Below are 24,288 nucleotides of genomic sequence, written 5' to 3' on the forward strand. Positions count from 1 at the left end.
TTAATCAGTTCAGTCGATATTAAAGTACGCTACCTCTCTGAGTAGTCATTTTAATGTACTTGAATCCTGATGATCCGTGACAGTATGTATGTATGTATGTATGTATGTATGTATGTATGTATGTATGTATGTATGTATAATATATACCAGTGATACACATGCAGTGCGAAGAGATGGCGTCATGTACACCAATGACACACAAGTATTGCATATACACTGGCGGAAAAAATATCCAAACACCATGAAATAAGGAATGTCGAATACAGAAATTTTGGCAATATATTTGTCGAGATAGCATATTTAATTGATTAAAAGGTACAAGACTACAGTTTAATATCCGCGCGAGAAAAGCTATCGCAAATGTGCCATGCTGGTCCATTAATAACCGGTATAATCGCCTGACTGTTGAATGAATGCAGGCATGCAAACGTGTACGCATTGTGTGGTACAGGTGCCGGCTGTCAGCTTGTGGGACGGAGTTCCATGCCTGTTGCACTTGGTCGGTCAATACAGGGACGGTTAATGCCAGTTGTGGATAACGCAGGAGTTGTCGTCCAATGATGTCCCATACGTGCTCTACTGGGGACAGATCGGGGGATCGAGCAGGCCAGGGAAACATTCGATACTCTGTAGAGCACGTTGGGTTACAACAGCGGCATGGGGTGTGCATTATCCGATTGAAAAACACCCCCCGGGAATGCTGTTCAAGAATGGCAGCATAACAGGTCGAATCACCAGACAGACGTACGCATCTACAGTCAGGGTGCGTGGGATAGCCACGAGAGTGCTCCTGCTGTCATATAAAATTACTCTCCAGAACAGAACTCCCGGTGTAGGTCCAATGTGGCGACGTCGCAGACGGGTGGAATGCAGGCACTCACCTGGCCTCCTTCTAACCAACACACGGCCATCACTGGCACCAAGGCAGAACAGGCTTTTCTTGGAAAATACTACGGACCTCCACTCCATCCTCCAATGAGCTCCTCGCTTGACACCACTGAAGAAGCAGACGGCGGTGGTTTTGGGTAAGTGGAATGCACGCCGCAGGGCGTCTGGCTTGGAGCTGTCCTTCAAGTGACCGACTGCGAACAGTTCGTTGCGTCACTGTGGTGCCAAATGCCGCTGGAATTGCTGCTGCAGACGCAGTCCGCTGCGCCACAGCCATACGCCGAATACGGCGGTCCTCCCTGTCGGTGGTGCCATGGGGAGCGTACCTTCTCGTGACCATTGCTGCCAACACGCATGCACAGTGGAGACATTCCTGCCAAGTCGTTCTGCAATACGTAGCCCTATTATACGGCCTCATTCAACCACAATGAGCTGTTGATAGTGGCCTCTTCGTCGTCGTAAAGGCATTCTTGACCCACTCACAGTCACTCCGTCCAATCTCACAGGTAACTAACGCTCTCATACAGTACAGCCCGCATTTAAAGCAAACCTGATGTGCAACGTCATGGGGCCGCTACTAGCGCCACGCTAATGCGTTTGCGGGAAATATGAATCAACGTCATCTTTCAGATGTATACAAACGCCTATCAACGTTCGTTAATCTAGCACAACCCCTTCTTGTTGTTTGGATATTTTTTCTATACACTGAAGCACCCAAAAGGGCAGGAGGAAACGAAATGGAACTTCAAATATTGAGAGGTTTTGTGATGTTATTACAGTGATTACAAAATCGAGTCGAATTTTCAAAGCACTTGGCAGTACGAGTCCACTTATCAGTATGATGTTGCACCCCGTCTGGCTTGGATGCTTGCACTGATTCGGTTTATCATAAAGCCGTTGTATCCTCTCCTGAGGCAAGCTGGCCCACACTGTTGTAACTGGTCGTTGATATTCTGGAGACTGGCACTGGGACAGAGTTGATGTCCGAGCTGGTCCCACACTTCTTCTGCCGGGGACAGATCTGAGGATCTTGCTGACCACGGGGGTACTTGAACATTACGCAGACAGTCCACAGAGACACGTTCCATGTGTTGATGAGCATTGTTCTGTTGAAAAATGGCACCACGATACTGTCGCATGAGAGGTAACACATGAGGACGTAGGATGTCCTTGACGTACCGCTGCGTCATTAGAGTTCCGTCAATCACTACGAACCGTGACCTGAAGTAATACCCGACGGTTCCCCATACCATAACACCAGGTGTAACACCGCTGTGACTCTCCAAAACATTGGAAGAATGGTACCTCTCTCCATGTCGCTGCCATACTCGCAGACGATGGTCATCCAGAGAGTGCAAAACTGCGATTTTTTTAAAAGAATTTGCTTTACGTCGCACCGATACAGATGGGTCTTATGGCGACGACGGGATAGGACAAGTCTAGGAGTGGGAAGGAAGTGGCCGTGGCCTTACATATACATATCTTAAGGTTGTATCCTCAGTTGTGATCAATCAATCAATCAATCAATCAATCCTGATCTGCATTTAGGGCAGTCGCCCAGGTGGCAGATTCCCTATCTCTTGTTTTCATAGCTTTTTCCTAAATGATTTCAAAGAAATTTATTGAACATCTCCCTTGGTAAGTTATTCCATTCCCTAACTCCCCTTCCTATAAACGAATATTTGCCCCAATTTGTCCTTAATCAAGATACAGCCCCAGCATTTGCCTGGTGTGAAAATGGGAAACCGCAGAAAACCATCTTCAGGGCTGCCGACAGTAGGGTTCGAACCCACTATCTCCCGGATGCAAGGTCACAGCTGAGCGCCCCTAAGCGCATTGCCAACTCGCCAGGTAAACCGCGATTTATCGCTGAACATAATGCAACGCCATTCATCAGCAGTCCATGCTTGCTAGTTACGGCGATAGCGCGACCCAAGTTATCCTGCCCTGCTTCTCGAAGTGGAAGCAGACGACCAAGTTAGCCTCCAGGAACGTCAGCCCCATTGCAAGGGCCACCAGGACCGATCCACCACTCGGGCACAAACCAGGAAAGTGTTCAGAACGGTGGGCGGCAGCATGGCAGCGGAGAGGGACACCTCCTGTTGGCCCGAGGCTGCTAGCCAGGCCCCCCGGCCTATTAGCGCCTTGTTCGCGATGGAGACATCAATGTGTGCCCCATAGGATAGGGCCAACACAAAGATGCCAGCAACCGCCGACGCCGACACCATCCAGGAAGGAGAAGCCGGCATAACAGCGGAGAAACCAGATCCACCACGGTCACCAGGCCGGCAGGAGGACTACAGCCAGGACGAGGCCACCTCCCCAGCCGAGAAGGTACAATCGCCGCCAGGAAAACGATGCCAGCCACGTACCAAGAAGAAGAAGACCAAGAAGCCAGCCCGACAGGAGAGGACCACACAGCCGCAAACTACGACTGTACCCAGGGAGGCAGTCAAAAGAAGGAGCCAGCGAGGAGAGAGAACCTCAACAAGAAGATGCGGCCGTCAGGCGAGATCAGAACGTCCCCTTCTACAACTCTTGCAGATTTTCCCGCAGTATGAGGAGGGGCGAAGGATAGGGTACCTGTGAGTTCTAGGTACGATGCAATCGCTCTTCTGGTGATCACACCACACAGCCTGCATGACACCTAGGGAGGCGTCTGTGTGCACCAACTGTGCGGAAGGCTATCCGACCTCCCATCGCAGTTGCTCAGTTTGCAGAGCCATGAATCTGGCAGAGAGGAAGGAGTCCCATCGCCATATGCTCACCCCCTCCAGTAGTTCCCCGCTTCGGCGGGTGTGGCCGCATTCTCTGGGATCGTAGCCTGGGAACCAGCGACCCCAAGGAGATCAAGCTGTGCAGCAGGTCCTACGATTTCTCGCGGCATGGCTTGGTAACCGGAAAAGCCGGCGCTAGTCACAGCAGTGCCCAAGGACTGATTCCCCGAATAACTGGACCGGCTTATGGACGATACCTGTTCCTAACTAACAATATTACCAGGATTTTTCTGCCCAGATCCATGCATGTGCTATCTTCAATCTGTCCTGTTTTACATATAGGCAATTTTTTTCTGCGTATGTGGTTTTGTCCTGACCCTTATTACCAGATTACGCCGCTATGACACCTTGTCACCACATCTGGCTTAATAGCATGCAGAGCATGGGGACTGGCAGATACTTATCACTCCCCCACCTCCCTCTAAAACAGAAAAGGTTAAGTGTTTGGCTTGCTTTGAATGTATATAGTCCCCATTTTCTGTATGACAATTCTTATTATGTTTTTAAGTAGTTTAACAGTATCCAGATTCGCAGTCCAGGGATCAAATACTTCCATACTTCTGTTCTTGACCCTCCCTTATATAGCAAAATGCAAGGAGGTGACTGTGGCGATGACAAAAAGGACGGTATTTATTTAGCGTACGGCTGTTAGTGTCGGGAATGCCTGAGGACATGTCAAGCTCACCTGGTGCAGGTCTTTCTATTTGACGCCCATGGGTGATCTACGCACCGGATGCGAGATGATGGTGATGAAGATGACGATGACGATGTAGGGCGCAGGGAGAGGGTGAAATCCTGTGTTGGCACATAGACTATTCCTGTCGAATAAAAACAAGGGGTCTACTCAAGCAGACGGGCGAATCGCCATCAACAGCGTCATATGCTATCACTCCATATGAACACCATGGAGAGGTTTGGAATTGAATCCAGGCTTTTTGGCTCGCAATATGGTGATTATAAATTGTATACCACCATCTCGCCTATCCTGCTGGACAATGTTCTGATAGTGGAAACTTATATAAACCTAAAGCCTTAACGATCATGGTCACCAGGCAGGCTGGCCCAATACACTACCATTTGTTAATTACACTTTTTCAAAGTTGGAGGGGAACGCGCATCGTGTCGAGTAGCCTCTGGCATGCCGACGGAAGTCGCCTCCAGTAACCGCTCGTGACGTTTCTCTTCCTTCCCAGTGCAGACCTTGTCGAGGCGCACTCATGGCGAGTCTGCCAGCAGATCGCAGTAAGACAAGTTCTCGTACATGCCCACCATTCACATGAACGTTTAAATTGCATATGTTATAAGTATTACTATAAGAACTAACAGTCTCTTCGAGCGATATCAGATGCAGACCTGGATGCAAAATTCTATACAGTCTGTAGTGCAACAACTGTAGTGAACAGGACTACTCAGCTTGGTTTGTTCCTTTTCTTATCACCACCTTGTTTTGTTTTTTTTTTATAGAGGAGAGACTCGCCCTGTATATTAATTAACAACATCTGTGTTTGAGGAAGACTTTATTCACGTGAGTAGACCTACTTACTTTCAAACTGACATAGGCGTACGTTACAATCAACTATTTTACGTACTACTTTAGAAATGAAAGACATATTTACACTACTCCTAAGATTTGTTCTGGGTGATTTCCGACAAAAGAGTAGCTTTACAAAAATGTTGCAAAGCTTGGGCTGGGAAGACTTGAGAGAAAGGTAACGAACGAGCTGCTCGACTAAGTGGTGTGTTCCAAGCTGTCAGTGGAGAGATGGGATGGAATGACATCAGTAGACGAATAAGTTTGAGTGGTGTCTTTAAAAGTAGGAAAGATCACAATATGAAGATAAAGTTGGAATTCAGGAGGAAAAATTGGGGCGAATATTCATCTATAGGAAGGGAAGTTAGGAATTGGAATAACTTACCAAGGGAGATGTTCAATAAATTTCCAATTTCTTTGCAATCATTTAAGAAAAGGATAGGGAAAGAACAGATAGGGAATCAGCCACCTGGGCGACTGCCCTAAATGCAGAGAAGTAGTGACTGATTGATTGAATACGTATAATTTTGAACAGTGTAGTAAAGGTGTCCTGATCACTTAGGAGATGTATCATACAAATTCCAACTTACCCCTTCCACCAGACTCCTTGACCTCTTTTCCCTCCTTTAAACAAGCCCCAGAAATCTTGCATGTCTGAAACGATAAACATACAACATTTACACAGGAACACTTCAGGACATTTGAGAGTGGGAGGAGGTTAAGGACAGACATTCAATTAGCAACACATAGAAGCCCCTCTTCACCAATCACTGCTTGCAATTTGCTGCATAGCTTCTCGCCACCTTTCGTCACTTGTTGTGATATGCATTATATACATGACGTAATGCTGTGAAATTTTCAGTTCTAATTTGTTAGTGAGGCGAGCCCGTTTTAATGCCCCACGTTATTATAACTATGTACAGTGAGTTCCTAAGTGACGAGATATTAATGAAAGCAGTCCAAACACACCAAAAATACTACTAGAACTGCAGCATGCGGATGAAACATGTAACAAGTATTACTATTTGTATGCAGTTTTTATTTAGTTTTGTTGGAAACTGTCATTGCACGAATGAAGTTAAGTATACGCGCAGGCAAGTGGGAGCACTTGAATACAAATGGTTTCGGAACGAAGTGTATTACCTTCCTCTCCCTGAGTTTCAAAAAGTATAAACAAGTAAGTTCGTTGCGAGATACTCAGTAGTAAGGGGCATGCCGAAAATACAGAACACTAAATGTTCTCTGTAGTACAAACTTTATAGGATTTCGGCAAAGAATATTTTATTATAAAGGACACAACACTACATTTTGCAAAGTTTGCCGAAAAGATGTATGGGCATTCAGAACTGGATTCTTTACAAAACACTGATATAGCAAAACACAGCAAATATTAAATCGCTCCAATAGGGCCTCAACATCAAAATCAGATCCACTAAATAAAAATTATTTGTGTTTGCTGGTGTTTAAATACCAGTATCCTTTTCAATAGGGTCTAAATTAAATATCTGGCAGATTTTCTTTTAAAAAATGTACGGGAAAGAAAGTCCACTGTAAGACAATATCATCTAAGACCTTCGTATCAAATGCTTCGAACCAAAGAAGAGACGCAGAACAAAACCAGAAAACGAGGGTTTCACTGGATGAAACGACAGCTATTTGTGGTAGATTCGTAGGGAGATTGTTGCTTGATCGTGTTCGAAAGAAAACTGTTAACAACTGATGTGCTACAGGAAGTTAACCAACCACACTGTGATTGAATACCTGTTTGAAAATTCGATGCAGCAGTATTTCCTCTTCTTCAAAAAATGAACTAACTGAGGCCTTTCCCTTTATTAAAGTGACTTCCGGTATTTAGCTCATGGTTCTTCTGACCAATCCGGTATAATAATATCCGGAACTTCAACCAATCGACAGCTGCCTATCGCCCCAATTTTATCGCTTTCGTGTTATCACTTTCATTTTATCGCACTTACGTGCACCATGTTTTGATAGAAATCTTCAGAAGAACGTACTGAAACGTCTTCAAAAATGCATTTGGCTCCAAACAGCTCAATCAACAGTTCGTAATCGTGTTATTCTAATGAAGCCGACAGTCGACATATTTGGAGTCTGCAATTCGAAAATACGATAGTATATTTCCGTGATGAATGTTTTGTTCTCTGTATAGGTTATGAATACCTATGCATTTGATTTACCTTACGTATATGCACCTAAATTACCACCATTTGTTTATTTTTCTAATTATTCGCTAAATAGCCAAAATAAATATAACTCGAACTTCAGATTCTCTCTAAATAAATTGTGGGCTCTTATTGTGTTACTACAAATAAATAAAGTATTATCTTACCAAAGGGATTTTCGTCCTTGTTCTCAGTGCTGTAGTCATCGAATATGTCGAACAACCCTCCGTGCATGGACGAAAGACCATCGTTTATGCCCTTCAGGGAGCTGATCCTGTAAACAACACATAACTAGGTCTCAAAACAATTTAACACTTAACATACTGATCTGGTAAACAGTAACAGGATAGAGGACTGGTAATCAAACATAGTCTACGTTCTCGCATTAGAACCACTGGGATAGAAGTTATGGGTTACGTAGGTCTATGGATATCATTCTTGACAAGTCAACTTATTCTTCATAGAAAGAGCTGAAATATTATAATCACTCGCGGTAAAAACCGAATGAAATAGTAAATTAAAACGTGTAGAGATTAATTTATCGGATAATTTCTATGAGGTAGTAATGTTCAAAAGTCACTTTTGTATGTTCTACCCACACGTTAAGGACCCCGAGGAGACCTACAATGTGGGTATGTTTTGGGGGTTTAAAATTTTCATTCCATACCCGGACTTGATATGACGGGCCTCATAGACGGCAAGGCGGTTTCTCAGACCAGGGAGATTTGTATCGGCGATCTGATTTGCGGTAAAGGTTTTTTTTTTTTTTTTTTGCTAGTGGCTTTATGTCGCACCGACACAGATACAGTAGGTCTTATGGCGACGATGGGATAGGGAAGACTTAAGATTTGGAAGGAAGCGGCCGTGGCCTTAATTAAGGTACAGCCGCAGCATTTGCCTGGTGTGAAAATAAGAAACGACGGAAAACTATCTTCAGGGCTGCCGACAGTGGGGTTCGAGCTCACTATCTCCCGGATGCCAGCTCACAGCTACGCGCCCCTGACTGTACGGCCACCTCGCTCGGTTGGCAATTCATTACCTAGTAAATTCTTTCTTTCTCTTTCTTTCTTTCTTAACTACTTTTGTATACGTTTACTCGGCGCAGTATCGTCTGACTAAATGCCATGGTACTCGCTATTGAAAGTAGTTCGCAATCTCGCCACGGAGCTTAAAACACTAACATGACATTAATCTAGCCATAACCACGTATTAAGCACCGCTCACTAGTGATGAGTTGCGACTGAAATCGCGAAGCATCGATTCCATATGCCTGGGCAATCGAATACCCGATTCCGAAACCGATTCAGAGGAATTCGTGGCGTTATCCATGGTGCTGGTGCGTGCTTATTTTAACCAACGAGCTAGAGAAAAAAATATCCTACCGGTACGTTAAAATTATGGCAGTTATTTCAATGGAAAGGAATTACAGATCTCTATTTTCCAGAATCGCGAGAACTGTGGTTCTAAACAGAAGAAGAAGATAATGTTATTGGCTTTACGTCCCACTAACTACTTCTTTTGGGTTTCGGAGACGCCAAGGTGCCGGAATTTTGTCCCGCAGGAGTTCTTTTACGTGCCAGTAAATCTACTGACACGAGGCTGACGTATTTGAGCACCTCGAAATACCACCGGGCTGAGCCAGGATCGAACCTGCCATGTTGGGGTCAGAAGGCCAGCGCCTCAACCGTCTGAGCCACTCAGTCCGGCAAGAAAAAGAAGAAACGTTAATGTTGTTTTAGTGGGACTATTTATTTGGTGAAAGAAATAATAATAAATAAAAGAAACCACTTTTCCCTTTGCGAAAATTAAATGATCATAAATATGTCTCCCGGCCATGTCCATCCATCAACGGCTGCTAATTTCAGATGGCCAGCAGCCTGCACGGTTGCTAGGTAACATTGTTCGTCCATCCATACCTTACATCATCGCTGCCTTCACGGTTGCTATGGTTACGCGTCCGTCACACATTTCGTCACGTTACATTACACACATTTTCGGATGACACCCAGCCATAAGACGTAGGGCCTATATATGTCAAAAACCACTCTTCCCTTTGCGAAAAATCAAATGATCTTAACTGGTTAATTCGTCTGGCTCGGTGTATGCGCCGTCTTCAACATTAAAAATGTCCGCCTCCGCAGCGTAACGGTCCTAGGGGGCCCGGGTTCGATTGCCGGTACTGCCAGAAATTTAAGAATGGCCGGAGGACTAGTATGTGGTTAAAATGGTACATGCAACTCACCTCCAATGGGGGTGCGCCTGAAAAGAGCTCTCCGGAGCCCATACGCCATTGATTTATTAACTAAATCTAGGACCAGCATAATCTGTACCAATCTAGGTAAGTTACTGTGTTAATCTCTTGATCACTGCGCCTCTAAATAATACTTCGAGGTCAAAGTCAAAGGAGCATGACAAAAAGCGCCCGGCCCAGCTGCTATCCGTGCACACCGAGTATTGATCTATGCCGGGTGGTACCACCACCGTCCATCCCGTCACTACTTCGTAACTCCCTTCTTAAATCACGATTCCGGGGATGGGAATATTGCAGTCAAAACATCACGTGCTTCTACTTCATTATTTCTGGTTCAAGTTCCAAGCTTCACCGTGAGTAGGAGTGGGGTGGTGCAATTGACCCCGTGAGAATAACTGAGTAGGCTAAAATCTCGTTGTTAGCCATCCTAGAAGAGGTGGCGCACTTCACTACCACAAGAGTTACCGGGTGGCATCGCTCTCTTGTGTAAAAGGTGGACGGGAACAATGCGAACCGGGTATATGAGCGTTTAAGAGTTGGTCATACTGCCAAATAATTTGAAAAAACTTCCGATATCTCGCGCCACTATCAGCTGTTGAAGTTATTGGATCAGATCGCTTTGCGGGTGAATTCAAATGCCCTTAGAGCGGCGATGTTGCTAAATCTGCGTGTGGCCTTAAGACCGGCTTGTGGTCACCAATCAAAGAAGAAGTCTTCGCCATGGGAGAGATTTGAACACGGACCTGCAGGATGACAGGATGGTGCTTCAGTAAGTACGCTATGGTGACGCCGGCTGCAACCCACGGTGTGTTTGTGATACTTATTTCTCGATATAGCTCTCAAGCCGGTCTAAGTTACCTGCAGATTTAGCAACACCGGCTCGCAAAGCCTATTTGCATTCGCCCGGGAAGCGATCCGATTCGCTAAATTCACCAGCTGGTAACATGACAACGATACGAGATATCGAATTCTTTTTTCAAATTATGTAATCAGTATGGCCAAGCCTGCAAGGTTCATATACCCCGTTCACGTTGTTTCCAACCACCCTGTGTATATACAGGATGTTTAAGAAAAACACGGCATAATTGCAGGGTTGGATTCCTCGCATATAGAGAAGGAAAAAAGTGTATAGTCTATATACATATGTCCGGAAGTGCGTATTTTCTGAGATATCAGACTCTGTTGTGGGCTAAACCCTGAAGTGTTATGGGCTAGTTTGCATGCTTTTTACGGACGTATGTCATACATCATCTTACAGGTGGTGTTCAAAATGTCCGCCTTCAGCCATAACGCAGGCTTCTGCTCCTTTTCGCATGGAGTTACGCACACACTGGGGTACGCCGGTGTTGTACGTATGATTTGAAAGGCCCTTCAAATTCTGCCGTGAAGTGTTTTTTCATCCTCTACAGACGTCACGTACACCAACGATTTCGCTTAACCCCACACAAACAAGCCCAACGAATTAAGGTCAGGTGATCGGCGAGGCCAAGAAATTGGTCCACCTCTACCTAGTCAGTGACCAGGGTGCTCACGGACAAGTTTTGAATGTTATCGCCTATGAACGTTGCCTCATCGGACCATTATACCAACGCTGGAAAGTGCGGCCGTGGAACGCACAGGTGGAAGAACCACTGGCAAAACGTTAGTCGTGGAGGAAAATCCGCCGATGCTAGAGGCTTGGACCCGCTGTAGGTGATACGGATACAGTTGCTATTTTCGCAAAAGCCGCCAGATACTGACATGATGAAGGTGCATCTGTCTACCGAAATTCCATATGCTGACGCGAGGATTCTGTTGTAGAGCCTCGAGAACAGCTTGAACAGTGGCAGGGGTAGTAGATTCTGGCCGTCTTCTGGTGTCAGGTGCAAAGCTGCAGAGTTCACGTAGGCGGCGTTGGACAGATTCAAGCGTTTTTCTATCGGGGCAATGACGATTTGGATATTGTTCTTGGTAGAAACGACGTGCCTCCACCGCATTTCTATCCGCCAATCCAAGCACGAAATGCATGTCCGCATACTTGGCACTGGAAAACCTGTACATTGCCTGGGAAACAACACAGCTGAATGAGTTAACTGCACGCATACACAATCAACTTCAGCAGCCACTAAGTAACTTAAGCATATGAACACTTACCCACAGCACATCAGCAATAGAGATCACCCCTCTAACCCAGGCCCTCTCAGGGTGCATGCACCGGTGCATTGCGCGGTACAAAGTGCAAAGGACGACTTCGCTAGGCTGATCAGAGTGCATGCTCCCACTCCTCGATTTTGAGTAATAGCTCGTCTCTCTCTTTCCCTACGCTTGTCTCTCTCGCTCCCCCCTGTCTCCCCCTTCCTCATTTGCTCTGTACCGGGCGAGTTGGCCGTGTGGTTAGGGGCGCGCAGCTGTGAGCTCGCATCCGGGAGATAGTGGGTTCGAACCCCACTGTCGGCAGTTCTGAAGATGTTTTTCCGTGGTTTTCCATTTTCACACCAGACAAATGCTGTGGCTGTATTTTAATTAAGGCCACGGCCGCTTCTTTCCCACTTCTAGGCCTTTCCCATCATATTGTCACCATAAGACCTATCTGTGTCGGTGTGACGTAAAACAAATTGTAAAAAATATCTAGCCCTGCAGCGCTCCAACATCCGAGACGAGTTAAGCCGAGCTTAGCCCAGTCGCCCCGAGAAAAAACGCTGGTCCGAGCCAAACCTAGCCGGACAGATGCACGGGGCACAGAACCTCTGCGCCTCGATTAGCACGCGTGAGTTTTTGGACGTTTGAGATGCCCTGCTGTAACCCGTCTCAAGGAGTACAAATGTACACCACCACTACCACCACTACTACTACTAAATGTTTTATTTCCTCTCCTGAGGGGGGAGGCGGGCCTCCTAGACGGTGACGCCGTCTTTCAGGTCGGGAGATTTGTCGGGTGAAGGAGATGTTCGGAGATGGTGATGGGTTTGGCGGCCTAGGAACTGTCCCGGCATTCGCCTTAGTGCAGGAGAATGGAAAACCACGGGAAATCATTCTCAGGACAACCGACGGTTGCGGCCAGCCGTGAGGTCTAGCCCTGTCCCGTCTCCCGAATGCAGAGGCGTAGAGCCACGGTAGAGCCGTGGCAACCCCTCCTCTGTTCGGTTGGCCGGTCAGAGTACAGAGCTGTTGGAGCACGGATCAGCCGTGGCCACTTATGGGCCGAGACTCACTCTGCATCTACCGACGAAATGTACAGATTGTACATTACTACTACTGCTACGAAAATGTTTTCATTCCTCCCCTGAAGTGGGAGGCGGGCCTCTTAGACGGAGACGCCGTCTCTCAGGCCGGGAGACTTGTTCGGTGAAGGAGATTTTCGGAGGTGAGGGGGTTGGCGGCCGTGGCTTATAGGCTATTAGGAAGCCCCGGCAAATGTACACGTTGTCTCCATCGCATTTGTTTGTAAACCACCGTAATCCACTTGCGGGTGTTAAACAGACTCCGTAAAGCATTGTCTTTTTAGCAACAATAAATACAGTACATATTTAAGGAAGTTGCCGCCTCTGTGGTGTAGTGGCTAGTGTGATTATCTGCCAGCCCTGGAGGCCCGAGTTCGATTCCCGGCTCTGCCATGAAATTTGAAACGTGGTACGAGGGCTGGAACGGGGTCCACTAAGCCTCGGGAAATCAACTGAGTAGAGGTGGGTTCGATTCCCACCTCAGCCATCCTGGAAGTGGTTTTCCGTGGTTTCCCACTTCTCCTCCAGGCAAATGCCGGGATGGTACCTAACTTAAGGCCACGGTCGCTTCCTTCTCTCTTCCTTGTCTATCCCTTCCAATCTTCCCATCCTCCACCAAGGCCCCTGTTCGGCATAGCAAGTGAGGCCGCCTGGGCGAGGTACTAGTCATCCTTCCCAGTTGTATCCCCCGACTCAGAGTCTGAAGCTCCAGGACACTGTCCTTGAGGCGGTAGAGGTGGGATCCCTCGTTGAGTCCGAGGGAAAAACCAACCCTGGAGGGTAAACAGATTAAGAAAGAAAGAAAGAAAGAAAGAAATACATACTTAAGGAAGTTACCCCTGTAATTATGCCGTGTTTAAATGAAACACACACACACACATATATATATATTCCATGGTCGAGTTCAGATAAGTTTATCCTGTTATTCTAGCTGCGGATAGATTATTATTATTATTATTATTATTATTATTATTATTATTATTATTATTATTATTATTATTATTATTATTTACAATTGGCTTTACGTCGCACCGACATGGTGACGATAGGATAGAAAACGGCTGCGAATGGGAAGGAACAGCCCCAGCATTTACCTGTTGTAAAAATGGAAACCACGGATGGCGGTTATTTTCAGAATTGTCTTATAGCTGCCCACGAAATTGTTCCAAGATTTCCACTCCATGCTGTATACGAACCAACAACCCCTTAGTATAAGGAAAAGTATGAAATGGAAGAAATAGTGGTAATCGGACAGAAGGTCTGTGTGCAAAAACGAAATAAATCCTATGGTGCAGCACTGACGCTACCAAGCGACCGATTCTCATCCTGAAGGTCTGCAGAGTACAGGTGACGCGCGGTTAGCGCCATGAATCCCTCTGCCATTATTCTTGGTTTATAGAACTGGACCGTCTTACCGTCTCCATATTCATGTGCAGGCTGAGTGGACCTCGAATCAACTCTTAGATCCAGGTAAAATCCCTGTCTTGACGGGGAATCGAACTCGGGACCTCCGGGTAAGAGGCAGGTTCGCTACCCTTAGACCCCAGGGCCGGCTGTCGACCGGTATACGGGCCTATATTACGTTACCACTTATAACACATAACACTGTTCGCTAACATCGAAGATTTCCAACACAGTAATAAGAACTTTTCTATGGCTGCCCTCAGAGGGTCAATCACCATCTTGAGAAACCACCTCACATGTGGTGTAAATTCTAGTGTTCTTTTCTACATATTATTGTGCATCAGTCTATATACCTTCTCAGAATCCAAGACATATAACTTATTCAGTAAGCTTTGTCTCGTAAGGCAAATTTGGAATTAATGAAACATTAAACATAATTTTAAAAAAGAGAGATCTACTCGCGAATGAAGCCAGATAATACCATGCCAACAATAGTATTATCGGTATTGTTCTACGTATTTGGGGTTATTGATGTGTGCAGTAGCACCATCTTGTCTGCCTATCTGAAACGTTGCAACGCAACTCCACTGTAGAACCGGTGTAATGACAATCAGTAAGTTGGTTGGCCTTTGCCAGTGTCACAGCAGTGAATGGTAATGAAATGCGAGTCCAACAGCTGTTGGGCTGCATACTAATTGAACGACCAGATGTTTTTAACACCCAGCTTAAACGGCCGCGAGGAGATGTAATTTAAGTCCTGTTACTATCTAATTTTCCGAATGAATTCGTCTGAAGAATTCATATTCGCAAACGTAATAATAATAATAATAATAATAATAATAATAATAATAATAATAATAATAATAATAATAATGCCGGGCTGTGTATCTGGCTCGATACCAGAGAGGCATTTGAAGGGGCTAAAATTTGTCAAACCTCGTATCGGTAGATTTACCAGCATGTCAGAGAACTCGTGCGGGACAAATTTCCGGCAGCACCGTAAAGCGCAAAAGTACAGTTAAACCAATCGTACAAGGGATATCTTCACGCCATTCATCACAAGGACCGACTGTATAACAAAAGATAAGAACAAGAAGAAGAAGAAGGATAAGAAGAAGTGTGTTATTCAGGACTCACTAAACCGAAAGCCAGACAACCGGGCTAGTTGGCTGTGCGCTTAGAGGCGCGCGACTGTGAGCTTGCAGCCGGGAGATAGTGGGTTCGAATCCCACTGTCGGCAGCCCAGAAGATGTTTTTCCGTGGTTTCCCATTTTCACACCAGGCAAATGCTGGAGTTTTACCTTAATTAAGGCCACGGCCGCTTCATTACAACTCCAAGACCTTTCCTATCCCAAGGTCGCCATAAGACCTATCTGTGTCGGTGCGATGTGAAACCACTAACAATATATATATATATATATAAAGTATCCAGACGGCCCGACATCAACTAATGGTAATAGGTACTCTTAGAAGAGGTGGTGAAACTCTCCCGTACAGCCCGTATGTAGAATAAAGGCTGTTCGTATCGCATACTAGGAATTGTCTACCAAGTGAGTTAGCTCATTTTCATTTCCATACTGTTACGTGCTCAACGGCTGACTGTCAACCCTCTGAAAGCTCAATTCGGTATTTCCTGAAAGGCGTGATTAATCCAGACCGGAGACCTCCCAGCCGGTCGAGGACATGCCGTGGCCTCTTCGATTGTGCCTAAATAAATAAATAAATAAATAAATAAATAAATAAGTAAATAAATAAATAAATAAATAAACTTTACGTCCCAGTAACTACTTTTACGGTCTTCGGAGACGCTGAGATGCCGGAATTTAGTCCCGCAGTTCTTTTATGTGCCAGAACTGTAAATCTACCAACACGAAGCTGACGTATCTGAGCATCTTCAAATACCACCGGACTGAGCCAGGATCGAGGTTGCCTGTGCTTTAACTTGGTTTTCCCATGGGATTTATCGAAGTTGAAACGATAATATTCCTTCTCTAGCAGTACCGTGAAGATTCAAGTACTTCTTCACCACGGATATAAATACAGGCCGCCGCGAATGAATTGTTCTGATAGTGTGTCGAGTGTGGGTGGGTGTTTCACCAGAATCAGTGTTAATTGTTGAGTTGGATAGCTGTCGTCAGAGTTATTGGAATTAGTACGACGAAAATTAATGTTAAAGTGTGCTCGCTGTTTTTAAGTTGTGCTGTCTTATTGTCTTGCCGAGTAGGCCCTAATACGTGCTGAGTAACCCACTATATAGAGGGGCCACGATGACTGTGCCCAATACTACTACTAAAAGGTTTTCATTCCTCCCCTGAAGGGGGAGGCGGGCCTCTTAAGACGGTGACGCCGTCTCTCAGGCCGGGAGATTTGTTACGGTGAAGGAGGTGCTCGGATAAGATGAGGGAGTTGGCGGCCGTGGCCTATACTAGGAACTGTCCCGGCCTTCGCCTTAGTGCAGGAGAATGTAAAACCACGGAAAACCATTCTCAGGACAGTCGACTGTTTGGCCATCCGTGAGGTCCAGCCCTGTCCCGTTTCCCGAATGCAGAGGCGTAGAGCCACGGTAAAGCCGTGGCCACCCTCCCCTTGACTGTGCGATTGACAGGACAAGAAACAGTAGACACGATTGGTAATAGATGGTGTGTTCGAACCTATCTGCGTGCAGCTGTTGTGTGAAGTGACTGAGCGTGTGAAGCAATTTTTAACAGTAAAGCAGAGCGGAAATCAGCATACACGGATAGTTTGCTTTTGCATCAAGACACGCTAAATACTCGAAAAGTATTGCTAAAAACGTACGGTAAAAATTACAGCGCTATTAAACACGATCCAGATACCGATCAGTAATTTAAAAAAACCGCCTTAATGAGCTACAACGTAATGTAATGTAAAGTAGGTTATGTTCAATTCTTTCCCCAGCTACAACGTATCTCATCCGGCGGCTAAGCACGTGCCGTCCCGCAGGAGACAGCGATGTTTTGCATTTGCTCGCTCCGTTATAACTTCTGAGAACGTTTCGCTAAGCTAGTTAGTAAGTATTGGGAATATAACTGAACCAACTTATTACCATTAGACCCCACCTGATTAAGGAATAGCAGAAAATTAATAGATATTATGTTTGTTTACGTGTTCAAAAATAATACTGGAAAATTGGACAATCTTTGCTAACTTTACGAGGTAATGGGAGCCGGTTCTCATTACTCCGCTGAATCAATCAAGTGTGTAAAATGCTGCGTTCGCAAGAAGGCAAAGGTTGAATGGAATTCACCTTTATCGTATCGATGTAGTGGACACACCATACTATACATGTAATGAATGGCCAGTCGATTCAGGACCTAAATCATGTGTGCTAATAAGCACATTCAAAAGCAAACGGCAAACTGTATTGATTAAATCTCTTGAACACGTCAAACAACAGTTACCATGCAGCATAATTACACTACTGGCGTCCAAATAAAACAAAGTGTTCTATTATTAGGAACTATTTAAAATAAACTTGTATACAAATTTGAATGTTTTTATATGGATCCTTATGTAATATAATGTGAAAATTGTGCACTATACTTAATATGTAAAATTTGCTTAAAGTCTGTTAAATATTCCAGCCTGTGTCAATGTGCGTATTGAATTGTAAAGTACAAAAAAATCATTGTGTAATATCCAGATGATTGTTTGGTCTGTCAATGATCTAAACAAAAGAAAAGGCTGAATGTCTACGTAGTGGAATGCACTAAGCTCAGATGACTTGTTCTGATACTTTCAGATGGCAAACGGCCAGAGGCGGATGGACAATGGATGCGCAGAATGCAGTTGTGGAATCTGTAAGGAATTAACTGAATTTCCATCTATCAAGCGTCAAAACAATCGGAGATTCCGTACAGGAATATGAAAAAAAAAAAAAAAAATAAAAAAAAAAAAATTGGCAAGTGTAGCTCCGCAAGTCCGAGGTCTCACTAAAATAAGATCTAGTAGATCCAAGCATAACACACGACGATGAGCAGATCAATGAATTACAATAAACAACACGTTTCTACGGGCTAACTTGTAATCAGTTTCACACAACTGCTTTTCAGTTTGCTGAGATGCTAACAAGAATGCATTAGACAAGGAAAACCAACTCCCTGGACCTGTCTGGCTGGAGCATTTTCTAAAGAGAAACCCTACTGTAAGCTACAAGCGTTAATCGCACTGAGAGTTTCAACAGAAACAAAGTAGACATTTTCCCACAAATTTGGCTTTGTGACCACTATTTTTCACTTTGAGGCCACTCATATTTAAAACGTTGATGAAATTGCGATATCCCCTGTTCAGGTGCACGAAAACAATTAATATTCTGACTCCTAAAGGAAAGAATCAGGCTGCATTATTGTCGTCGTGGAAACGTAGGAAATTATCACATGTGGTCTGAACATCGAGGGCCAGTTCGTGCCCCCATTATTTTCATTTGCCAAGCACAAACATTTGCTCGATAAGTATGGGCCCCCAGGGACTAAATATCTATATTTTTCCATAATGGGTGGAGTAATGAAGGCATTTTCATAAGATGCAAATATTTTTCTGCCTTTGCAAAATCATCTAGAGACAACCCCTTTCTACTAATTCTAGACAATCACTCGAGCCACTCTTCTTTAGCGGCTTTTTTTTTTTTTTTTTTTTTTTTTTTGTTGCAGAGAAAAATGACATCGTTATGTTGTCTTTGCCGCCTCACTCGTAATCGATGAATGCGCCTCTTGACTTCCTTTTCTGAGCCTCTTAAGAAAGTTTATAACGTGGAATAATACGTTGTTTAAGAATCAATAACCTTGGAAAGAATAGCATCCCATAACCTTGTTGGGTTATTCAGATAAAACCTATTCAAGATTACAGCTATAGAAAAGGGGATTTCATGCTTCAAAGCTGCCGAGTGTTGCCCTCTGGATTGGTCTTCACAGACGAGACTTCATCGCACAAGCTGGCGTTATGATGAACAGTGTGACTGAACCACCCCCTACCTCAAGCACCTATGCAAACGATGGCCAGCTCGATATCTCAGCGTTATCGACTTCATAGCCAGAACAGTTTAACCTGATTTTCAAATTCTGTCAAACAAGCGGAGAGAATCTACCAAAATCAGTCGCTGGTATCACCTCTCAACTTCGAGCCATGCGAAACAGTACGAGAAAACAGTATTCTGAGGTGTTAACAGCATCGCCTCCAGAGAATATTGTTAAAATGTAAAGTAAAAGTAAACAAACAGACAGGAATAAAACAGTTAATACAGAAAAAAACCCGCAAAAAAGCCTTCCAGGCGAAAAGAAAGAGACGTGTGTTTGACCGAGGCATATCATCCGTTGAATATTCAGTCGAATTATCTTTTAGGGATGGTGATACTAACAAAAGTTGAGAGATCAGAGAAGTGTAGAATGTGTTTTCACATTGGTAACGCAGAACAACAAAGGATCACGAGCAAGGGGCGTGGAATCCAGCCCATGCTGCTTGCGTTGACCGTGAAAACGTGAGCGATTTCTTCTCTAATTACTGTGCTTTCGAAAACAGGTCCTAGAAAATAAAAACACACTGTGTTTGTTTGAATGATCGTTAGAAAGTCGGAACTTTCAAGAACAAATAATCCTATCACGTTTTTGTTTTATTCAAATATTTTTGTTGAGCAATGGCTCCCATTTTCCCATAGGCTCCAGTTGCCCGGAGTCGGGGTAATGAGAACCAAAGCAGCCATTTTGCTAAATTTGTATATCCGTATGAAATAGTAGGTCCGTCTCTGTGGTGTAGTGGTTAGTGTGATTAGCTGCCACCCCCAGAGGCCCGTGTTCGATTCCCGGCTCTGCCACGAAATTTGAAAAGTGGTACGAGGGCTGGAACGGGGTCCACTCAGCCTAGGAAGGTCAACTGAGTAGAGGGGGGTTCGATTCCCTCAGCCATCCTGGAAGTGGTTTTCCGTGGTTTCCCACTTCTCCTCCAGGCAAGGCCACGGCCGCTTCCTTCCCTCTTCCTTGTCTATCCCTTCCAAACTTCCCATCCCCCACAAGGCTCCTGTTCAGCATAGCAGGTGAGGCCACCTGGGCGAGATACTGGTCATCCCCCCAGTTGTATCCCCCGACCAAGTGTCTGAAGCTCCAGGACACTGCCCTTGAGGCGATAGAGGTGGGATCCCTCGCTGAGTCCGAGGGAAAAACCGACCCTGGAGGGTAAACTGATGATGATGAAATAATTTATTCTTGGTGATAGCCGACAAAATAGTATTGTTACGAAAATGTTGCGAACTTCGAGCTGGGAAGACCAGCGGTTCGACTAAGCGAGATGTTCCGAGCTGTCAGAGAATAAGCTTGCGTTGAGCTTTTAAAAGACAGGGAAGATCATAACGAGGATAACATTGGAATTCAAGAGGATACATAGGGGTAGCATTCCTTACTTTATTGGAGCGTAAGGTTTTAGGTTATATTCAGATTCGTAAAGGGCCCAATAAAGTAGGATTTATAGGAATCAATCAATCAATCAATCAATACTGATCTGCATTTAGGGCAGTCGCCCAGGTGGCAGATTCCCTATTTGTTGTTTTCCTAGCCTTTTCCTAAATGATTTCAAAGAAATTGGAAATTTATTGAACATCTCTCTTGGTAAGTTATTCCAATCCCTAACTCCCCTTCCTATAAATGAATATTTGCCCCAGTTTGTCCTCTTGAATTCCAACTTTATCTTCATATTGTGATCTTTCCTACTTTTATAAACGCCATTCAAACTTATTCGTCTACTAATGTCATTCCACGCCATCTCTCCGCTGACAGCCCGGAACATACCACTTAGTCGAGCAGCTCTTCTTCTCCGAATTAGGGAATGGAACAATGTATAAAGGAAAATGTCCGATACATCTCCAAGTTATCTGAAATCGTTTAAGAAAACACTAATAATAATCTTATTTGCTTTACGTCCCACTAACTACTTACAGTTTTTGGAGACGCCGAGGTGCCGGAATTTAGTCCTGAGGGAGTTCTTTTAAGTGCCAGCAAATCTACCGACACGAGGCGGACGTATTTGAGCACCTTCAAGTACGACCGGACTGAGGCAGTATGAAAATACTTTTTTTTTTTTTTTGCTAGTGGCTTTACGTCACACCGACACAGATGGGTCTTATGGCGACGATGGGATAGGAAAGTCCTAGGAGTTGGAATGAAGCGGCCGTGGCCTTAATTAAGGCACAGCCCCAGCATTTGCCGGGTGTGAAAATGGGAAACCAGCGAAAACCATCTTCAGGGCTGCCGACAGTGGGATTCGAAAAGACTGTAAACAACCGATGAGGGATCTGGCACCTGGGAGACAGTCCCAAATGCAGATCAGTGATAACCGATTGATTGAAAATGACTGAAAATATGCAAATCCAATTCCTTTCAGTTGTCCTTTTGCGGTAATGTGCGATCCGTTCCAGTTTCTCAATACAGTCTTCAGTTCGTGTTTGAGGCGGGAATCAAACCCGAGAGCACTGGATAGGTGTTGTTCACTACACTAACCACTACACCAGAAACAACATTATTACAGTATAACAGTATAGTTTTTCTCACTAATGATTTGAAATTATGTTTATCTTTCGGTTGCAGAGACCATTTTTCCGGTAGCGACATGTGTTCATCATAAGCGGTATCGTTCATTCCCCTTCCGCAGATACTTTTAACGAAGACGAACAGGTTACCTAGTTCAGTACAATGGCATGGCTCGAACCATAACTATGCATCGTTCGCTATATTTATGATTAAAGTGTCTGAGCCGTAGTTACGCTTTGGGTCAAGCGATGTACAATTAAGTGAAGAAATCCGTTGCAAACTCAGGATATCTGGATTGGGGGTGATCGTTCTTGCCGGAGTTATCGAGGTGTCGGCATGGAATACAACGCTGGGGTCACATTTGATGGCGAAACCGACCCATGAATCACGACTAGCTTCGAGTTAAATCCTCAACTGGAATCACATATTTTTGTAACGTAACTAGTGTCATGCTGAGTGTTAGACCCCCGATAAATACTATTAAATGAAAAAAATATTCCTTAATATATATATTTTTGTTTATTGACCCTAAACCCCTTAAAAATATATTCGATTACGTCACAGCAAACTTCACAAAAAATACAAACTCAGAAGAAAATACTACTGTAACATGAAACTCTGAAAATGTAGACCATACTTGTTAACTCAAAAATCTAAATATTGGGCTTGCGACCAATATTTACAGGACCTTTTTTCCTGCGTTTGTTGCGCGCTGCCTCTATAAATACTGGAACGTTTTTCAAGGATTCCCTGTACAAAACATGAGTCCGGAAATTCACACTTTGAATTTCCTGTAATAATGAACTCTGTTGATTACCTTGAAGTACTGATAATGGCCATCCCTCGCAATGCTGTAGCCCTTTACTCGTCACGTCATTGTGTTACAAACACGATCGAAAATGCCCGGCGTTGTACATATTGTTAGACAGAATTCTCTCGCGCTATGAATTTGGAGGTTCTGTAGAGACACAATTACTTAAACGTACTCTACATACTTTTAGTGTATCTCTTAAATTATAGCAAATAATGTTACAACTTATGGTATTCGAGAGTTCGATATTTCAGAAATCACTCGTTTCTAAACATATCTATAAAATACTCATTCTTTACACCCTTGACTGTATCGCTGACTAAAGGCTCATCCCATGACTAGCAGTCAAACTGACGTCATGTGACTTCATCTCCATAGCTTTCAATGCATGTTAGTCTAGTTTTACGTCTGATGGCCTTCCTGACGCCAAACCTACTTGGAGCGATGTATTCACTATTCGTGTGTCTGTGGCAGTGTGTTGTATTTTATGGAGATGAAGTGTATTAAGATGAACACGAATATCTAGTTCACGAACGACAGGAATTAACTATACGCAATTAAAATCCTAGGTCCGGCCGGGAATAGAACCTTGGCCCTCTGAACCTAAGGCCAGTACGCTGACCATTCAGATAAAGAACCAGACCATATTGCGATGTAATTTTTTTGTTTTTAATTTGTACAAGTTGTTTTACGTACCGTCACAGATAGGTCTTATGGCAACGATGGGACAGGTAAGGGTTAGTAGTGGCAAGGAAACGGCCGTGGACTTAATAAACTACTGCCCCAGAATTTGCCTGGTGTGAAAATAAGAAACCACGGAAAACCATCGTCAGGGCTGCCGACAGTGGGTTTCGAACTCACTATCTTCCGTATACTGGATATTGGCCGCACTGAAACGACTGCAGCTATCGAGCTCGGTGATGTAATGTTTGTGCGAAACTCTCTGATGAACATTTAAAGCAATTAACATAAGGTAGACCTATCAAAACTGCGTTCCAGCATGTTCAGTCGCAAGGCGCAATAATAATAATAATAATAATAATAATAATAATAATAATAATAATAATAATAATATATTATATATATTATTATATTATTATATTATGATAATGAAAATCCACAGCCTGTTTCCAGTCATTTGACCGGGTCAGGAATGGAATGAATGGAGCCCCCATCTAGCGGCGAGGATAGGAATTATGCCAGCTGCCAAAGCCTGTCGCACTCCTCTGGGGCAATGATTAATGACTGGTAGATGAAATGATATTAGAGAGTGTTGCTGGAATGAAAGATGACAGGGAAAATCGGAGTACCCGGAGAAAAACCTGTCCCACGTCCGCTTTGTCCAACACAAATCTCATATGGAATGACCAGGATTTGAACCAGGGAACTCAGCGGTGAGAGGCCGCCTGAACCGCGGAGGCTTCAATAATAATAATAATAATAATAATAATAATAATAATAATAATAATAATAATAATAATAATAATAATAATAATAAGTTTGAAAGAGCCTTACGACTCACTCAAAACATATATAACGACAAGTATATCCCTCGATATGCAAAAATTATACATTATCAAACTGTAATTAGACCTGAAGCATTATATGCAGAAGAATGATTAACACTTCGAACGCATAGCCTGCTTGAAAAACTGGCGATTAAGGAAAAGGAGGATTATCCGAAAATTTATTAGTCCCAACCTCAAAGATGATGTTC

The 24,288-nt window shown here is 44.2% G+C and overlaps 1 protein-coding gene across 1 annotated transcript in view; it reads right to left on the minus strand.

Annotated features, from left to right (window-relative positions):
- Positions 1-24,288, minus strand: part of LOC136866323 (transforming growth factor-beta-induced protein ig-h3) — a 105,497-nt gene that overhangs the window by 61,712 nt on the left and 19,497 nt on the right. The window contains exons 2-3 of the mRNA XM_067143174.2: positions 7,544-7,650; positions 5,787-5,850 (exon numbers count right to left, since the gene is read on the minus strand). Coding sequence (XP_066999275.2) covers positions 5,787-5,850; positions 7,544-7,650 — 171 coding nt within the window. The remainder of the gene's footprint in view (positions 1-5,786; positions 5,851-7,543; positions 7,651-24,288) is intronic.

Source organism: Anabrus simplex, chromosome 3 (genome assembly GCF_040414725.1).
Source record: "Anabrus simplex isolate iqAnaSimp1 chromosome 3, ASM4041472v1, whole genome shotgun sequence".
NCBI classification, from domain to species: domain Eukaryota; kingdom Metazoa; phylum Arthropoda; class Insecta; order Orthoptera; family Tettigoniidae; genus Anabrus; species Anabrus simplex.